The sequence below is a fragment of the Ruditapes philippinarum genome, unplaced genomic scaffold (genome assembly GCF_026571515.1).
Source record: "Ruditapes philippinarum isolate M1 unplaced genomic scaffold, ASM2657151v2 ctg2757_1_1_1_1, whole genome shotgun sequence".
NCBI lineage: Eukaryota > Metazoa > Mollusca > Bivalvia > Venerida > Veneridae > Ruditapes > Ruditapes philippinarum.
Window position 1 is genome coordinate 54,864 of NW_026865709.1, and position 19,671 is coordinate 74,534.

At 32.0% G+C, this 19,671-nt stretch overlaps 1 protein-coding gene across 1 annotated transcript; it reads right to left on the reverse strand.

Moving 5' to 3' along the window:
- Positions 1 to 642: 642 nt before the first annotated feature.
- On the reverse strand, positions 643 to 19,513 carry LOC132730044 (titin homolog). The gene is made up of 13 exons (XM_060715892.1): positions 19,472 to 19,513; positions 18,299 to 18,388; positions 16,629 to 16,778; positions 11,567 to 11,701; positions 7,498 to 7,602; positions 7,168 to 7,257; positions 6,917 to 7,024; positions 6,530 to 6,598; positions 6,022 to 6,231; positions 5,260 to 5,467; positions 4,579 to 4,656; positions 4,286 to 4,381; positions 643 to 2,229 (listed from the first exon to the last, which is right to left on the reverse strand). The coding sequence occupies exons 2-13, from the start codon at positions 18,379 to 18,381 to the stop codon at positions 1,744 to 1,746; spliced, it is 1,818 nt and encodes a 605-aa protein (XP_060571875.1). The 5' UTR covers positions 18,382 to 18,388; positions 19,472 to 19,513; the 3' UTR covers positions 643 to 1,743.
- Positions 19,514 to 19,671: the final 158 nt, after the last annotated feature.

Genomic DNA, 19,671 nt, shown 5'->3' on the forward strand with positions numbered 1-19,671 from the left:
CATGTCAGTTTATAAACTACGTCAAAAATGTTGATAGCAAATGTATAAGTAGATGTTCATTTCACTAAAATATTAATACATATAACCTCATTTTAATCTATTTGTATAAAATTATTATATAAAAATTAAAATAATTCTCGGTTTCATTAGATTAACACAGCAAGCATTACTATTGCTAAATATATATTAATATATATAACATACTTTTAAAATCACATGTTATATTGCGGGTGTATAAATTTCAAGTACGAAACGTTAGCTTCGATAAAAGTAACATTGAAAGGTATCCGGTGGATTTAATACCTTCAAAACAATGAGTGCAATTTCAAAGACTAAATCCTGGTTGAAATCATATGTGCACATGTTATAATGATTATTTGCTATGCTTTCTAGGTTTTGATGCTTTAAAGTGTTCTTCATAAAAACATGGGTGTTGTCTTTTTTTGCCTCATATCAAACTTTGTCTGGGACTGTGTCATGAAAAAATAAACATATTTGTTGACAGTTTTAGAACAAGTAACATTGAAGATTGATAGCGATCCAACTGTAGCTAAATATCATATATCCCGTTCATTGTTACCATTACATCACGTTTGTGTTAACAATAAAATAATATATGTTTCATAAACAAAGTACAACATAAAATTTTTATCTGTTTATTAATATATTTAACCTTACTACAAACGAAATATAATCCAATGTGATGATAATTAAGCTAAAGTTCATAATTCAAGCTAACCTGACTACACTGTCCTTTTCACAAAATAATATATATATTGTTTAAATCCTTTCTATAGCTACTAACTGGAAATGTGTTAACAATGGTTATAAGAACTAAATCTTAGTTATAAAAGTGCTAAGTAGATGTTGTATAGAATGTGTCACTTTCAAATAATTCAGAAATATACAACTTAGAACAATGATAGACACAAAATGTTGTTTTTGTTCTGATTTTTTTGGCATGACAAATACTCATGAAGGTATTCAGTATAACATATTGGTTTCACAAAGCGATATATTTAGAAATGCATGCAATAGATATATTAAAACAAAAATGATTGTATCAAGACAATGTATTCAACAAATCGTTTCATATCTGCAGAAATGCGATCTGTGTAAATTAGAATTAGAAATAAATGCAAACTAATTCGAGTTGCGTTTTAACTAGCTATAAATCCGTTTATTGTTTCAATATATACAGTATATATCAGGTATTTGAAACTCAATTTGTATCTTTATATATAACGTACCGTTGCTTTATTCTGCTTATTCTCTATTTTTATTTTCAAAAATAACAGTTTTGTATCACCGTATTCATTTTGACATCCTGTACAAAGTACATGGCTAATTATTGTTAATTATGACGTCATCGACAAATACACCTCGTAACAGGATGACTTAACTATTTGAACACAATTATAAAGTTTACAGTGCCTTATATCTTTAATACAGGTTAAAGTAAAATTGATTATTCTGACCAAACAAACGTTTGTAACATACCACTTGGTGGCTGTTTGTACTCAAGAAATGCTCAAATCGCCTTATCCAGAAGTGCCTCTTTATATCTCATTCAAATGTGCATATAGAGCAGTATGATGTCACACAAAAAATATAAGATAATGCATGGGCTCAGATTCAACCCAAATCACGCAAACTAATAAAACAAAATAATTCCACGCAAACAAATGAAACAAAACAAAATTAATTGTACTGAATGTTTTATGCTTAAATCATTATTTATTTCTACAGTTTTGTGTTTCCAGATTGATCATTTACTTGACTGGCATTTGTCAGAGAAGAAGATTTATTGCATTTTTCAGAGTCAAGACTTAGTGTAGATGTTAATGTAACAGTCGTATCTTTAGAGTACAGAGATTTAGCTAGCCTCTGACCTGTTTGGCTACCATCCTTGCTTCTTAACTGAAACGAGTTAGATTTCTTACATTGCACAACACCTTTGCAAAGAAGTGGCCCACCCTTTTCTAAAAAGACAGCAGGCCACACAACGAACTCTATATATCCGCCGGACTTTGTGTATTCTTTGAAAGTGTTTCGATCAAATATTTGGCCTGTTTTGCAATTTTCTAGCGTTAAATATAATGGTGGGTCTTGTATTGCCATTAACCAGCATAATTCGAGACATTTCTGTACAAAAGGTTTGAATGCTTCTGATTCCAACGATGAGGGTGGAAGGTCTTTGATCTTTCTTGATACTGTAACCTTGTATTCCTGTATAATTATATACATATGACAAAACAGTTTGAAGTTTATATATACCTTTTGTAAAATTTGCCAAAATGTAATTTGCTTCATTCAATACAATTATATCGGGGAAGTCGAAAACATTTATATTACCTCGCAAAGAAACTGGGATCAAAACAGAATTAAAAATTGGAGAATAAATGAAATAAAGACAATATGCTACATGTATTATTTAAAGATCCTGTATGTTTTGTGATTGATATTGTTACTATGCGTATACCACACTTGCAAAAAATTATATGTGTATATAATTATGCAAATAAAACATTTTTCAAACATCAAAGAATATGTAAAATGTGTACTGCAAATATTTGTGCACATTATATTTAATCAATAAATTACATGCATTAATTTCTTATTGGAAAATTTGACTTAGAATTTATAGAAAATAAATTTCTAATTACCTCCCTTTATTTACATGAAATGTTAAATTGGGTATTATCTTTATAAATAATGCTTATTTAAGCTTAAAATATTGACAAATCTTAATTTGAGCATCATATTTATGAAATAAAACCATGAAAAAATTGTGTTACAGGATCTTTAAGTACCTGTACTAAATATAAACATGAATCATGCATGAACATTTCCTGAAAACAATATGCTACCAAAAAAGAACTTTTTCTCATGATACAAGAGGCTGTGCAAAAGACATTAATCTATTATAAAAGTGCCTTTACTAAAAAAAATTTAATCATTATAAATGTATTTTTACTAAAGACAATAACCTATCATAAAGTAATATTACTCAAGACAATAAGCTATTATAAAGTAATCTTACTTAACACAATAATCTATCATAAAGTAATCTTACTAAACACAATAAGCTATCATAAAGTAATCTTACTAAACACAATAAGCTATCATAAAGTAATCTTACTAAACACAATAAGCTATCATAAAGTAATCTTACTAAACACAATAAGCTATCATAAAGTAATCTTACTAAACACAATAAGCTATCATAAAGTAATATTACTAAACACAATAATCTATCATAAAGTAATCTTACTAAACACAATAAGCTATCGTAAAGTAATATTACTAAACACAATAACCTATCATAAAGAAATATTACTAAACACAATAACCTATCATAAAGAAATATTACTAAACACAATAAGCTATCATAAAGTAATATTACTAAACACAATAACCTATCATAAAGTAATATTACTAAACACAATAAGCTATCATAAAGAAATATTACTAAACACAATAACCTATCATAATGTAATATTACTAAACACAATTACCTATCATAAGGAAATATTACTAAACACAATAATCTATCATAAAGTTATCTTACTAAACACAATAACCTATCATAAAGTAATATTACTCAAGACAATAACCTATCATTAAGTAATATTACTAAACACAATAACCTATCATAAAGGAATCTAACTAAACACAATAATCTATCATAAAGTAATATTACTCAAGACAATAAGCTATCATAAAGTAATATTACTAAACACAATAACCTATCATAAAGTAATATTACTAAACACAATAACCTATCATAAAGTAATATTACTAAACACAATAACCTATCATAAAGTAATATTACTAAACACAATAAGCTATCATAAAGGAATCTTACTAAACACAATAAGCTATCATAAAATAATATTACTAAACACAATAACCTATCATAAAGTAATATTACTCAAGACAATAACCTATTATAAAGTTATCTTACTAAACACAATAAGCTATCATAAAGAAATATTACTAAACACAATAACCTATCATAAAGTAATATTACTAAACACAATAACCTATTATAAAGTTATCTTACTTAACACAATAACCTATCATAAAGTTATCTAACTTAACGCAATAACCTATCATAAAGTAACATTACTAAACACAATAACCTATTATAAATTTATCTAACTTAATGCATTAAGCTATCATAAAGTAATCTTACTAAACACAAAATGCTATCATAAAGTAATCTTACTAAAGATAATAAGAAAATACTTTAACTTAGATCAATATGTTATTATAAAAGTACCTTTTCTAAGTCGATGCTTGGTTGTGTGACTTTTTTCCTCTGATCTATTAATTTCTTTATAAGATCTTGTACTTGGTCTCTATTTTGTGATGTTTTCTGGAAAAGAAACATATTATTTCAAAAAAAAATTTATGTTAAAATTGATATTATAAAATAAAGTCATACTGATGTACGCATGATTAAATTGATGAATATAAAAACCATTTGTTTTACTTTTTCTACAGAGAAACAAATTCTTACGGAATCACAAAGTAATGAAGATGTACATGCAAAGAGAGATGAAACTGATTTACCCCGTAGAAATCTTCAAGTGTTTTACGAACTGTATCTAGTTGTTTCTCGGCTGTTTTTGTCGATAGAGTGAATGCTTCCTAGATTAAAAACAGAAAAAAAATGACACTTCACATATTCGTAACACTCCACACATTCTCCTTATTCAAATAAATAATAAAACAAAGGAATAATAAACGTTCCATCATGTTTGGTGTAATGTATAATGTCAACCATTTAGTGCATGTTGTTTTTTAACTTACATGACTATAAAGATTTTATGTGTGAATACTATTTATTTCCTAGGTTTATCTGATTGTACAATGTACTAGTTTAATTCATGTACAGTGCTTAGGTATATTTCTTTTTTATTTCACTCTTAATCATGTATATCAGACAGATTGGCAAAGAATATGATTGTTTAATTATGAACGTATAGTCTTTAATAATTCTTATTGAATGTTTGCATACATGTTTTATCCAGTATTTTAATGATTGTTATATACGTCATGTATGAAATGGAGACTTAACAAACAAATAAATAAATAAATAATATTTTCAAGTACGGGTATACTTTTTCAGAATTACCCATGTTTTAAAACACTCGCTAAAAAGCACGGAGAAACATATGTATTGAAATGTGTTTTAACTTTTGAAACAAGCTGTTACTAAAAAAAATATTTTTATAAATAGTATAAGCATACAACTAGAATAGTCAGTAATATATCTATGATGCGTTTTTCTGAATCTTTAGAGACATCAAGAGTTTGTAGATAAGAGAAGGCATCTGTCCATTCGTTATCGTATAACTCTGCATATTTCTCAGCCAGTTTTGTTGGTCTATTCTGGTCACTTAGATCTGCTATGTTTGCATTATTATCAGTTAGGCGTCTACCTGTCATTTCACTTAATCTGAAATTATCGTTACACATGTATAGCAATGCATGTTTCGTTAAAAACTAATTGTATTTCCATACAGTACAATATCATTATGCAGAATTGTTTAGAGTCGTCATCTTGTAACTAATGCTAATATATACAATAATTATACTTTCATCATTGAAGAACTAGAAATTGAATAAAAAAAACCGAAGATCATAAATAATTGCACCTATAGGAGACATATATTTTATCAGGGAGCGCATAGACTAACATTGATTAGGTAGAAAATTAAACTTTATATTGCAAATCAATAACGATTTCTGAAACTGAGAAAATCATAGAAAAGGAGAAACCTTGTGTGGACAATTAACATATCAAAACTGCATCGATCTCGCTAAACCCCGACATTTTCCTTAAAAGGCAATATACTCCGAATAAAATCGGCATATGACATATAAATGTGCTCGTCATGAAACTATTCTCAAGAAAATCATGCAAAAAATGAACTAAACGAATACATGTACGTTTATGGATTACAAGACAAAGGTTTGAGGTTTTACTGCAAATAAACATAGTATGCCAACCTAAGAAGAAGATCTTCTTTTTCGGCCTGAACGTCTCTTAATTCGTTCTTCTTTATAACAAGAGCCTTATCCTTTTCCTTTGCTAAGTCGTTCATTTCCTGGTTAAGTCTTTCTATCTTTTTGTTTGCCTTTCTTTCGAAGTCTGTAAATTTCTTTTGCAATTCAACTTTCTCTTTTTCCAGTTGGATGTGCATTTTTCTGTTAGACTCGCTTTCAACAAATCAAGAATAAGTATTATCGTAATTGCTTCTAAGAAATTTCAATGAAATATATATGTATTAAGTAAAAAATATTGTAATTTTAATGCAATTTTGAATATTTCTACTTGATAAATTATCTTATTGTGTATGTATTGTGAAACAATTCATTTCTTCTAAAACCTAAAGATATGTTTAAAGTATCATTATCCTGATAGAAATATAAGACAAAGCTTTCCACTTTCAAACATTTGATTAGCCAAAAACAATATAATTTATATGTCACTAATTTTGAAATACAAATTTATTACCTTCCTTCCAAAGTTTTAGTGCATCTATCCTGTGTTTGTTTGACTTCTTCCTCCAGCTCATTATTTTTCCTAACAAATACATAGCAGTTGAGATATAGTTAAGTTTCTTTATTTAATAAAGCCTTGCTGTTGATACCTGAGTTTGTTTACATCATATAAAAGGAAAATAAAATTACCCAATATGTGGTCGACTGGATGTATGATTGTTTGATACGGCAATGCTTAGATACATTAAACAGTAATTTCTCTGACAGAATGGTATGAATATTGACTTAAAAACAAACATTATGTTAAAATATAGTATATTATAAACTATTTTCAAATATGTTTTTATGTCAAGTTCTTTTTTAAAGAAACTAATTAACATGATTTTAATGTAACCCATACTCTACGAGCTGTTTTATCTTATCATTTCCTTTTTGAAGTTGATCTTTCAGCTGTTGCAATTCTTTTTTCTGTTCTTCATTTTCTGCTGTAAGTTTGTCAAACTGGGTCCTTAAACAATACAAATCGCTTATTACGAATCATGTCAAATCCAATTATAATGCAAAACTTAAATTGATTTCAGAATACACTTTTCAATTAAAGTCTTTAAAAATCAGTAAGATAATAGTTAATTATACTTTATTTAAACTTACTTAAGTTGATCATGTTCCCGTTTCAAACGATTTCTTTCCGGTCTCACAGGGTTTTTTTCATCCATGGCACGTTCGCTTGTTTTTGTTGTCCTGCAATTATGTATTTTGATTGTTACAAACGGTTCTTATTTTCTGTTATTATATGGTATTACTATTGTGACATTAGGAAATGCTTAAATACATTAAATATAAAATTCTCTGACCAAAAAGTATGAAAATTAATTAAAACAAGCATTATTGATAGATATAGTTTATTATAAACTTTTTGAAAATATGCCTTTTATGTCAAGTTCTTTTTAAAGAAACTTATTTGCATGATGTAACCCATACTTATCTAGCTGTTTTATCTTATCATTTCTTTCTTGAAGTTGATCTTTCAGCTGTTGCAATTCTTTGTTCCGCTCTTGTTCTGCTTTATGTTTGTCAAACTGGGTCCTTAAACAATAAAAATCGCTTATTAAGAGGTCTGTCAAATCCAATAATATTGCAAGGAATACATCGATTTCTTAAAGTCTTTTAAAAATATAAGATAAAACTTCTTTTTTCTCTCTATTTCATTTTCTATTACATTCAAAACGAATTCTTTCGGGTTTCGCAGGGAATTTTTCATCAATGTCAAGTTCCCTTGCATATTTTCTCATTTTCTGTTATCAGGCATTCCTATTGTGACATTAGTTGTTTTTGTTTCTTTTGAATCAAACATTATTCGAGCATACATAAAGTGATAATTTTGTTTCTGTTTTGTAATAGATATACCATTGCTGTGTTGACGATTTCTGGGTTTGCGTAAATTATACCATAATCACGTGACCTTTCTTATGCCTTAACCTCACGAGACGAAGTCGAGTGAGGTTGCATAAGAAAGGTCACGTGATTATGGTATAATTTACGCAAACCCAGAAATCGTCAACGCACCAATAGTGTATCTGTTTTAACCTATAGCTCCGCCCAGAAACACTTACTCTGTCGATCTTCAAAACTGAAAATTATACCATAGTCTGGGTATGGTATAATTTACGGTTATTGGAAATTATACTTGGAAGAATTTTACATAAGAAGCGCTGAAGAGCTATAGGTTAATCTGTTTTAATGCATTACTTTTATTGGAGTTAAGTTTGTTTCTCATAGCTATGGTGTAATTTTGTTTCTGTTTTCCGGACAAAATTAATGATATCAATACCTAAGTTTCTTAATGTTTCCGTAATATAAGGCATTAATTTTTGTTTTGTTTGTTTATCACAGGAGTGTAATATATGTTATTAAAAGACTAAATTACACTAGTGTAAAAAATATACAAATAACGCGACTGAAACTTATAAGACAACAATAACACTGTCTCCGGAACTACAAGACATATATCAGAAACATCACACTATCACTGTCTCTGGAACTGCAAGGCATATATCAGAAAAAACACAGTCACTGTCTCCGGGGCTACAAGAGCATATATCAGAAACATCACACTGTCAATTTCTCCGGAACTTCAAGGCATATACTTAAACACCACACTGTCAATGTCTCCGGAAATACAAGGCATATATCAAAAACACTACACTGTCAAATTCTCTGGAACTACAAGGCATAAATCAGAAACACCACACTGTCAATGTCTCCGGAACTACAAGGCATAACTCAGAAACGCCACACTGTCAAATTCTCCGGAACTACAAGGCATATATCAGAAACGCCACACTGTCAATGTCTCTGGAACTACAAGGCATAACTCAGATACACCACACTGTCAAATTGTCCGGAACTACAAGGCATAACTCAGAAACACCACACTGTCAATGTCTCTGGAACTACAAGGCATAACTCAGAAACATCACACTGTCAATGTCTCCCGAACTACAAGGCATAACTCAGAAACACCACACTGTCAATGTCTCTGGAACTACAAGGCATAACTCAGAAACGCCACACTGTCAAATTCTCCGGAACTACAAGGCATATATCAGAAACGCCACACTGTCAATGTCTCCGAAACTACAAGGCATAACTCAGAAACACCACACTGTCAAATTCTCCGGAACTACAAGGCATATATCAGAAACGCCACACTGTCAATGTCTCTGGAACTTCAAGGCATAACTCAGAAACACCACACTTTCAATGTCTCTGGAACTACAAGGCATAACTCAGAAACGCCACACTGTCAAATTCTCCGGAACTACAAGGCATATATCAGAAACGCCACACTGTCAATGTCTCTGGAACTTCAAGGCATAAATCAGAAACACCACACTGTCAATGTCTCCGAAACTACAAGGCATAACTCAGAAACACCACACTGTCAAATTCTCCGGAAATACAAGGCATAACTCAGAAACACAACACTGTCAAATTCTCCGGAAATACAAGGCATATATCAAAAACACCACACTGTCAATGTCTCTGGAACTACAAGGCATAAATCAGAAACACCACACTATCAAATTCTCCGGAACTACAAGGCATAACTCAGAAACACCACACTGTCAAATTCTACGGAAATACAAGACATATATCAAAAACACCACACTGTCAAATTCTCCGGAACTACAAGGCATAACTCAGAAACACCACACTGTCAAATTCTCCGGAAATACAAGGCATATATCAAAAACGCCACACTGTCAATGTCTCTGGAACTACAAGGCATAAATCAGAAACACGACACTGTCAATGTCTCCGGAACTACAAGGCATAACTAAGAAACATGACACTGTCAATGTCTCTGGAACTACAAGGCATAACTCAGAAACACCACACTGTCAATGTCTCTTGAACTACAAGGCATAACTCAGAAACACCAGACTGTCAATGTCTCCGGAACTACAAGGCATAACTCAGAAACACGACACTGTCAATGTCTCTGGAACTACAAGGCATAACTCAGAAACAACACACTGTCAATGTCTCTGGAACTACAAGGCATAACTCAGATCACCACACTGTCAATGTCTCCTTAACTACAAGGCATCAATCAGAAACGCCACACTGTCAATGTCTCCGGAACTACAAGGAATTAAATCTTAAACACCACACTGTCAATGTCTCCGGGACTACAAGGTATATGTCAGATACATCACACTGTTAATGTCTCTGGAACTACAAGAGCATAACTCAGAAACACCACACTGTAAATGTTTCCTGAACTACAAGGCATAACTCAGAAACACCACACTGTAAATGTCTCCTGAACTACAAGGCATAAATCAGAAACGCCACACTGTAAATGTCTCCGGAACTACAAGGCATAAATCAGAAACATCACACTGTCAATGTCTCTGGAACTATAAGGCATAAATCAGAAACGCCACACTGTCAAATTCTCCGGAACTACAAGGCATAAATCAAAACACGACACTGTCAATGTCTCTGGAACTACAAGGCATAACTCAGAAACACCACACTGTCAAATTCTCCGGAACTACAAGGCATAAATCAGAAACGCCACACTGTCAAATGTCTCCGGAACTACAAGGCATAAATCAGAAACACCACACTGTCAATGTCTCTGGAACTACAAGGCATAAATCAGAAACATCACACTGTCAATGTCTCTGGAACTACAAGGCATAAATCAGAAACACCACACTGTCAATGTCTCTGGAACTACAAGGCATAAATCAGAAACGCCACACTGTCAATGTCTCCGGAACTACAAGGCATAAATCAGAAACACCACACTGTCAATGTCTCCGGAACTACAAGGCATAAATCAGAAACACCACACTGTCAATGTCTCCGGAACTACAAGGCATAACTCAGAAACGCCACACTGTCAAATTCTCCGGAACTACAAGCTATATAACAAAAACACCACACTATAACTTACTAAGAGAAGTCGATTGAAACGTACTCTAGTCACATATTCATGTCAGATGTGAACTTCAAATCTATTTTTAAAATTGTTGTCCGTTCAATCAAATCCACAGTTTTTATTGTAATGTTAATACATTAAGAAAATGTAAAATATTAGCTGACATATATCATTGCATGTACATTTTGTTTTGCATATTTGTGACGTCAACAACTGTGACAGCACAAGTATATGTATTGATCTCAAATTTACAAGATGATTTATGTCTCTGAGAATTTAAAGAAACAAAAGATATATTGAAGATAGATTATAACGTCGAATAAAACATTTCAATAAAATAGACAAGTGATATAAATGTATTCAAATGCAACAATTGGCACTATTTTATCTACCCATCCTCTTTAACTGCTGACATTCAAACAGCGTTAAAGAGGCCAAGTATGACAACTTAATAAAATTGGAATATTTAAAGGCTTATTCACTTGGCGTGATAAAAGTCTTAATATATTGACTTTAAAAACTGATCAAATACACGGCACATCTTTGTATTTTTATAACCAAATAATCAAAACTAAACACATACCACGTACTTACCTTTCTAAAATCTTAGTATCATTGTCTTTTGTGTTTATGTTTTGATTGTCATTTACTGTTGTCTTCTTTTCTGTTGCTTGATTTTTAAAATCTTCAGCACTGTTTTTACCATTACCATTTACAGCCATCGCGTTTCTAAAAAAAAATTCATGAGAATTTGTTATTTGAAAAAGAGAATGATTTCATTTTCTAAAATAATCAACATACGTAAATACATATTAAAATATATTATGTATTCCCTATGGTTCTGCAATTAACATAATAACATATTAGAATATATTATTTATTCCCCATGTTTCCGTAATTAACATAATTACATATTAGAAAATATTATTTATTCCCTATATTCCGTAATTAACATAATTACATATTAGAACATATTATTTTTCCCCATGTTTCCGTAATTAACATAATTACATATTAGAATATATTATTTATTCCCCATGTTTCCGTAATTAACATCCTTACATATTAGAACATATTATTGATTCCCCATGTTTCCGTAATTAACATAATTACATATTAGAACATATTATTTATTCCATATGTTTCCGTAATTAACATAATTACATATTAGAACATATTATTTATTCCCCAAATTTCCGTAATTAACATAATTACATATTAGAACATATTATTTATTCCCTATGTTTCCGTCATTAACATAATTACACATAAGAACATATTATTTATTCTTCATGTTTTCGTTATAAACATACTTACATATTAGAAAATATTATTTTTCCCCATGTTTCCGTAATTAACATAATTACATATTAGAATATATTATTTATTCCCCATGTTTCCGTAATTAACATCCTTACATATTAGAACATATTATTGATTCCCCATGTTTCCGTAATTAACATAATTACATATAAGAACATATTATTATTCTCTATGTTTCCGTAATTAACATAATAACATATAAGAACATATTATTTATTTTTCATGTTTCCGTAATTAACAATTACATATTAGAACATATTATTTTTTCCCATGTTTCCGTAATTAAAAAGATTACATATTAGAACATATTATTGATTCCCCATGTTTCCGTAATTAACATCCTTGCATATTAGAACATATTATTTATTCCCCATGTTTCCGTTATTAACATAATTACATATTAGAACATACTATAGTTCCCTATATTTCCGTAAGATGCCACTGATGAATAAATAAAATGAATGCAGTGCAAACTACACACTAAATTGTATTATGAATATTTTGATACTGAATTTATTTATCCATTTATGGACAAACCCAATTGACAATCGCAACAGCTCGCCTCTAAGGCTAAACATTTTTACAATTTTCGAAGATGTTTACAAAATGCTGCATTTTGCATTAAACCATAATAAACGTGTCCCAAGTATGCACAATCAGTATTAATATAATCCTGATCTTGATCTGAATAGTCTTACTTACGATTATGACATTTTCTGTTTCATGAATTAACGAAAACTAGCGCTAACGTCTTAGTAAATGCCCCCCCCCCCCACTCCCACTGGTTGGTGCCATGACCTTTAACCTCAGACCTTCAAATAGTCTAGCGGGTTAATGCTAAAGAGCATTTACAGACTGAAAATATATTCTGAAAATATGAGCTTTGTGTCTATGTAGTGACCCCAGGACAGAACCATTCAATTGTTTATCATTTGTAATTTTTTGAAGAGGGTCCCACAAGGCGATTTACCGAACAACATTTAAGTTCTTGAAATGGCAGTTTTTCCAAAAAATACTTAAAATATACTTTCTATGTAAAGCCCGTCTTCCACAGAACACACGGTTTATACGGTTGGCCACCCGTGTAAACCGTTACATACAGCCAACCAACCCGTGGCGTTATCCGAATTACACTCGGGCTATTCGGTGTATCCGTGAAGCCGTGTATATTTTTAAAAACTTTAAAAAATGGTACGGATGAAATGTCCGTGATGATCGTATAAGCACCCTGCAATATCGTAAGAACCGTTGAGTCCGTATGAGACCCTATATAAACCGTATTTGAAATCCCCCTCCCGATTTAGCCCAACCGTCAAAATCTATATAAATCGTAGGAAACGTTCGGGCCCTCCCCCCATCCTACACCCAACCCCGTTTAAAACCCGAATGTAACACGAACACGGTACGATTCACACGGGTGCACACACGGTTTAATACGATCGCCATACGACCAAAACGTTTCAATTACGAATCATACATGGCATACACGGTATAGTACGGGTGAACACGGTCTCACACGGCCTCGAACGGTCAGACACGGCCTCTACGTCAGTACGAACATTACAACAAAAAACACAAATACCTGCTGCCACCCTCAACTGCTAGATCTACCCAGAGTACTTGCAGCATCACACTAGAATGCATCGAAAGAAAAAGATTTCCATGCACAGAAGGAATATAAGAAGGGTCATCCAGGTCCGCCGAGCACTTCAACCTGCTGACCCTACCGAGCCTGATGAGCTGGGGATCTAACAATGTCTATCAGTCTGATCATAGTTTCTTACTCTATTGCATCTGCCATTGTTTTATATAACAATTATTCACATATATAGGCTTTTCTTCGTTGAAAGTTAGAAAATTTATGAAGCCAAACCATCCAAATGGGTCAATTTATATCAAAACATACACGAATGTGTGATAATTCGAGCATAACTCGAACAATAGTCGGCGGGACCCTATGTAAACCTTGTGAAAGTCAAGTAAATCGTGTTAAAGTCGTGTTTAATCGTGCCAGACTGTACTAGACCATACTTGGAACCGTACAACAATCGTATGTATTCGTATGCAAATCATGTTCAAACCATGCTCGACCGAGTATGTCCGTGCTTTATTCGTACATACTCCCTTACCAACTAATCCCAAGGCATGGTTGGAGCTAAATACTCGTACCAGTCAATCCGTGTATAACAGAGTATATATGGAGGGTGATTTATGCCAAAATTACATCTTGCTTTCTTACGTTACATCGTGCTTTCTAACTTGTACATCGTGCTTTCTAACTTTCCATTTGCACTTATGGGAATATATAAAAAACGATTTAACCAATTTTTATATTTATTAATGAAACTCTGAAGGTCAAATTATATTTCCAGCTGACAATGACAGACTAGACAGTTTTGACATTTTTTTTTTCTCAGAATCAGCTGATTTTGGCAGCAGTTCCTTCAGTTTTAAGCTGACACTGTGAACAAGAACCTGGGGCCGTATTCATAAAGCATCTTAGTGAATAATTTCAACTTAGTAAAAAAGACATTTTTTGGACAAGTTGAATTTAAAAAATCTAACGTGTGTACAAAATTAGTTTGAAAATAGGCAAGAAAATGTCCTAATTAATAAAAACACATTAAAAATGTTGGGGATGGTCACAGGTATTGGAAATAAGCCATGTCAAAATTTAAGAACTTTTCAAGAGGATGAAATATTTTAATAAGAAGTTTTTTTATGACCCAAGCACTTTGAACAATGTTGAACAACTGTTCTATTTTATAATTATTTTGTTGATGAAAAAAAAATTCTAAAACCTTTGATTTGGAAATGTGCAACTTGTCATTGTCAGCTGGAAATTTAATTTGACCTACAGAGTTTCATTAATAAATATAAAAATCGGTTAAATTGTTTTGTATAATTTCCCATAAGTGCAAATGGAAATTTTAAAACAAAGGGACGTAACTTGGTAAACTCAATCCGAACCGCAATACGGACTTTACCGAGAATATAACTGTAGCGCCACCTGTTAGCATAATTTGGGTGTCACATATTATTACACCAGATGTCGCGTTGTATTATGCTTGCTGCATTCGGCTTTCGGCTATGCGCATTCTAACTTATGACATTCGTCATTCAAGCTGAGTAAATAGACCCAAATACAAACAGTTGCAGGTTAATTTATTGAATTCATATACCAGATCAACAAATGAATAATAATTGATCATTAAATAACGACATCAACATAAAATTAAGCAAGTTGCACACAGCAGAAAGCATAATGTGCATGTAAGAAAGCAACATGTAAAAGTCAGAATGCAAGATGTATATGTCAGAATGCATAATGTACAAGTTAGAAAGCACGATGTACAAGTTAGAAAGCACGATGTAACGTAAGAAAGCAAGATGTAATTTTGGCATAAATCACCCTCCATAAGTATAAATCATATGGGAACCGTGTGGCCAACCGTGTTCTGTTTGAGACGGGCTTTAGCCTATATAAACATAGTTACCCCTGTACACATTTTGGACCAAGGGCTGTAATTTAAACAAATATGGTAAACACCCACAAGAAGATGTACATTTAACACTTCTCACAGCTCAGTTTGTTTGTGATTTCCTTCCACATTTATACTGTAGTGACTTGAAAAGCAGTTTTCGCAGTTTTCGTAAAGCAGATTTAGAAATTTACTTTTAATTTGCATGTCAATATTTTCCTTTTATTTAGTTATCAAAAAGTCAATGATAATAATTCATAATCTCTATATAAAGTAAGGGACCCCTGAGGCGAGGCCAATTTTAACCCCATGGTTTATGCCAAATATCTAAGCTTTAGCCTGAGAAGTAGAATAGTTTTTACACTATACATATATGGAAAACGCATGACCCCTGGGGCTGGGTCAATTTTAACAAAAGGTCTATAATTTGAACATCTTTGTTGAGTTTTATTAGATAATGCTAAACACAAAATATCTAGGATCTAGGCCTTGCACTTTCAGAGCAGATATTTTTTAAAGATTTCATTTTTAACCAATTGAACAATTTTATTAGAGCTTTATGAACATTCCAGGGAAATTACAGCAAATTTGCGCGGTGGTTTCAAAGGAGAAGTGGTTTGAAAAACATTGACGACGTACGCATGGACGCACTGACGGAAGACGGACGCCGGACAAATTGTGATCACAAAAGCTCACCTTGAGTACGTTGTGCTCCGTTGAGCTAAAAACAAAGAAACAAATAGAATATAACGCCGAAATATGAAACAGACAAAAACATTCAATTTAGGTAAAGAAATAAGCGTTAAAACAAAATAAAACAAAATAAAACAAAATAGTAGAATAGGATTTACTTGTTTTGCTCTATAACTATATTTTCGGTGCTCGTAAATGTCGTCTGTTCTTTTATATCCGTCTGTGAAGCATGGCGTTTTGCTCCTCCTTCATTATTTGAGCCTTCAGTTGCGTACTTCATATGTGCATCCTGGCTGCTCTTTTCCTTCCTTTAATCAGGTAAAACTTGATTATTTTTCTATAAGATGCATGCCTTACCAAGTGTCAAATTATAGCAAATTCTCAAACATTCGTATTCAAATGGGGACTTTATATACAAAGTAACAGTATAAAAGGAATGATTAAACTAATCGCCTTATGTATTTAAATACCGAGATTATATCACTTTATTCACCCTATGTTCTGCATATATGGCAATGATTTATATTAGTTTTAAATTGGAAGGATGTGTATAAAATCACTGTATTTGTTTTCAGCATCTAAACATAAAATACTAGAACATTTGTTGACATTTGGTACTTATTTAATATTATTTTTACTATCACGGTCCTTTGTTCCTGTTTTGTCTTTGTCAGAGTTTTTCGTTGTTGACTTGTCAACATTTTGAGAGCTAGTTTCAGCAACAGATTCCACTGCAGTATATTGTCTAAAACGTTTTTAATACTTGAATTATAATATTTGTATTATAGAAGTATATTATATTTTACACAACATTCCTTTTAAATGAATATTATGCGGACACAAAAATCATCATGCGCTTTTTTGTTAGTTAAGCTTTCATGTGCATGTGAATTTTTATTCATCATACTATTGTCCGTAACTTTTTAATCAGTTGAAAGGGTATCAGGACTTTTTCAACAAATTTAGACATGTGCCGAAATATGAAGCATGTACGACATTAAGCTCTTTAAGTGAACGATCTATAACTTTATTACCCCTCGCATCGTATCTCATACTACTAAAATATGTTTGTATCATGTGTAAGGGAATATTATTGTTATAATATGATGTCGAAGCGTCCGAAAGTGTCCCTATGATTGCGTTAAACTTTGTTTTTGTAATAATGTCACGACTAAGCACCAGCCTATTCAATGATATATGCATAGTTCTAAGTGATCAAGTTACCGTCGATTAAAGATAATCAAAATGAATCAATATCTAAATCAAATTTTCATTCAGCAGAATTTTAAATATAAGCTAATACGTTAAGTTTGTTAAACTGAATAATGAGCTAACATATTATACTGGTACAAAATTGAAATATGTTTTAGAACGATATGGAGCACGCATATATCTTATATCAGTCTGTACGAACGACATATGTTTTGAATGTCACTCAAGCTTCAAATTCCAACATATACATTAAGTATTTTGCTATATGTCCGTTTTTGTTGACGTATTCTCTGTTAATGTCCAGGTAGTTAAATAACAAGGCAAATTGTTATAATTCCGAACTTAATTCGATAGAGAATTCGAATAACGAACGTGTGTGCTTATTTCCGGCCAGATCAAACCGAACCTTAAAGAAATATTTTCAATTTGCCATTTTTGGCGACCTTTGGTTCCTAATATTTCAGCTCGTTATTTGATATTTGTAAAACGCATTTATACCAAATGCTATGCTAACTTAAGTTTGTCATTAAAGAGCAAATGTTCTGCTTAATGCAAGTCTGTGAAACGATATAAAAAATTTTTTTTATAAAATGGTACATCATTTATACTTCCATACCTGTTCTCTGGTGCATCTTTGTTAGCAAATGTTGTATAGCCGCCTTCATCATCAGATTCGATTGTAGAATTTCGACATCCCATGGTTTGTCTACATTTGATATAGATAGGGATTATATAATGCCAACCGTTTTAAGTACAATAAACAGGATTTAAAATATTAACCCGAAACTTAGATTTCCCATGAAGCATTTAATGATTAAAGATTTTAAAAAAAACGCCACTACAACTGATATAATGATAAAAGTTTTTTTAAATTCTGGACGATATATTACTCATAAAATCTAAATTTGATCACACGAGCACTTTCAATGTTATCTACCTTTATAGTTTATCGTTTATCTTGTATATTTGTATATTAAACAATGTTTATGTACAGAAACAAAGACTTATATTTAAAATATGTAAATATTTAACAATCTGGTGCTGGCTAACTGACTTAGTTTTCATATATGTTAATTTTTACATAATGTAAAGTTGAAACTAATTACTATGGTGGCTGATTTGTGCCATTCGTGTATTCGCCTCGCGACCCCGCCAATCGAAAAATCGAGAAATAACAAGTTAAATGGCGGGGACGTGGAGCGAAAACACGCTAATTAGCGACGGCGTGGGGCGAGATTTAAGAAATAAAACTGCGGGGGCGCGGAGCGAAAACACGCTTCTTAGCGCCCCCGCTAATTAGCGTGTTTTCGCGCCGCGCCCCCGCCATTTTTTACTTGTTTATTATCGACTTTTCGCTTGGCAGGATAGCGGAACGAAAACGTGCTAATAAGCAAGGACGCGCGGCGAAGTTTTATTTATTAAACTTCGCCCGCGATCCCGCTAATTAGCGTGTCTTCGTCCCGCGACCCCGCCGTTTTATTTTTTAAATTTCGCTCCGCATCCCCGTGGGGAGAAGTTTAATTTATTAAACTTCGCCCCGCGCCCTCGCTTATTAGCGTGTTTTCGCTCCGCGCCTCGCCATTTTAACTTGTTAATTTTCGACTTTTCGATTGGCCGGGGGAATGGCACAAATCAGCCACCATAAATAACAGCTATATGAGTAGGTACAGAAAAACATACATGACTTAGTTACTAAAGGTTATTCTGTATGTATTATACCATAAGCAGAGAAATAATGTAAAGCAGAATGATTTTAAAAATGAAACTTGTAGAAAACAAAATAACTTACGCTCTCAAAATGTTAGGGCAAAATTTCACTGCTTCATCAAGGAAGTAAATTAGAAACAGTTTCTTAAAATTGTCGGTTTATCAAACACAAGGTATGTAGGACAAAAGTGTGTTCTGTTATCAGTGTATGTACAACTCATCTACCAATGTAAACAATTCTAATCGAAAGTAGGGGCACTTTAAGGGTCTTTTATAAATTCA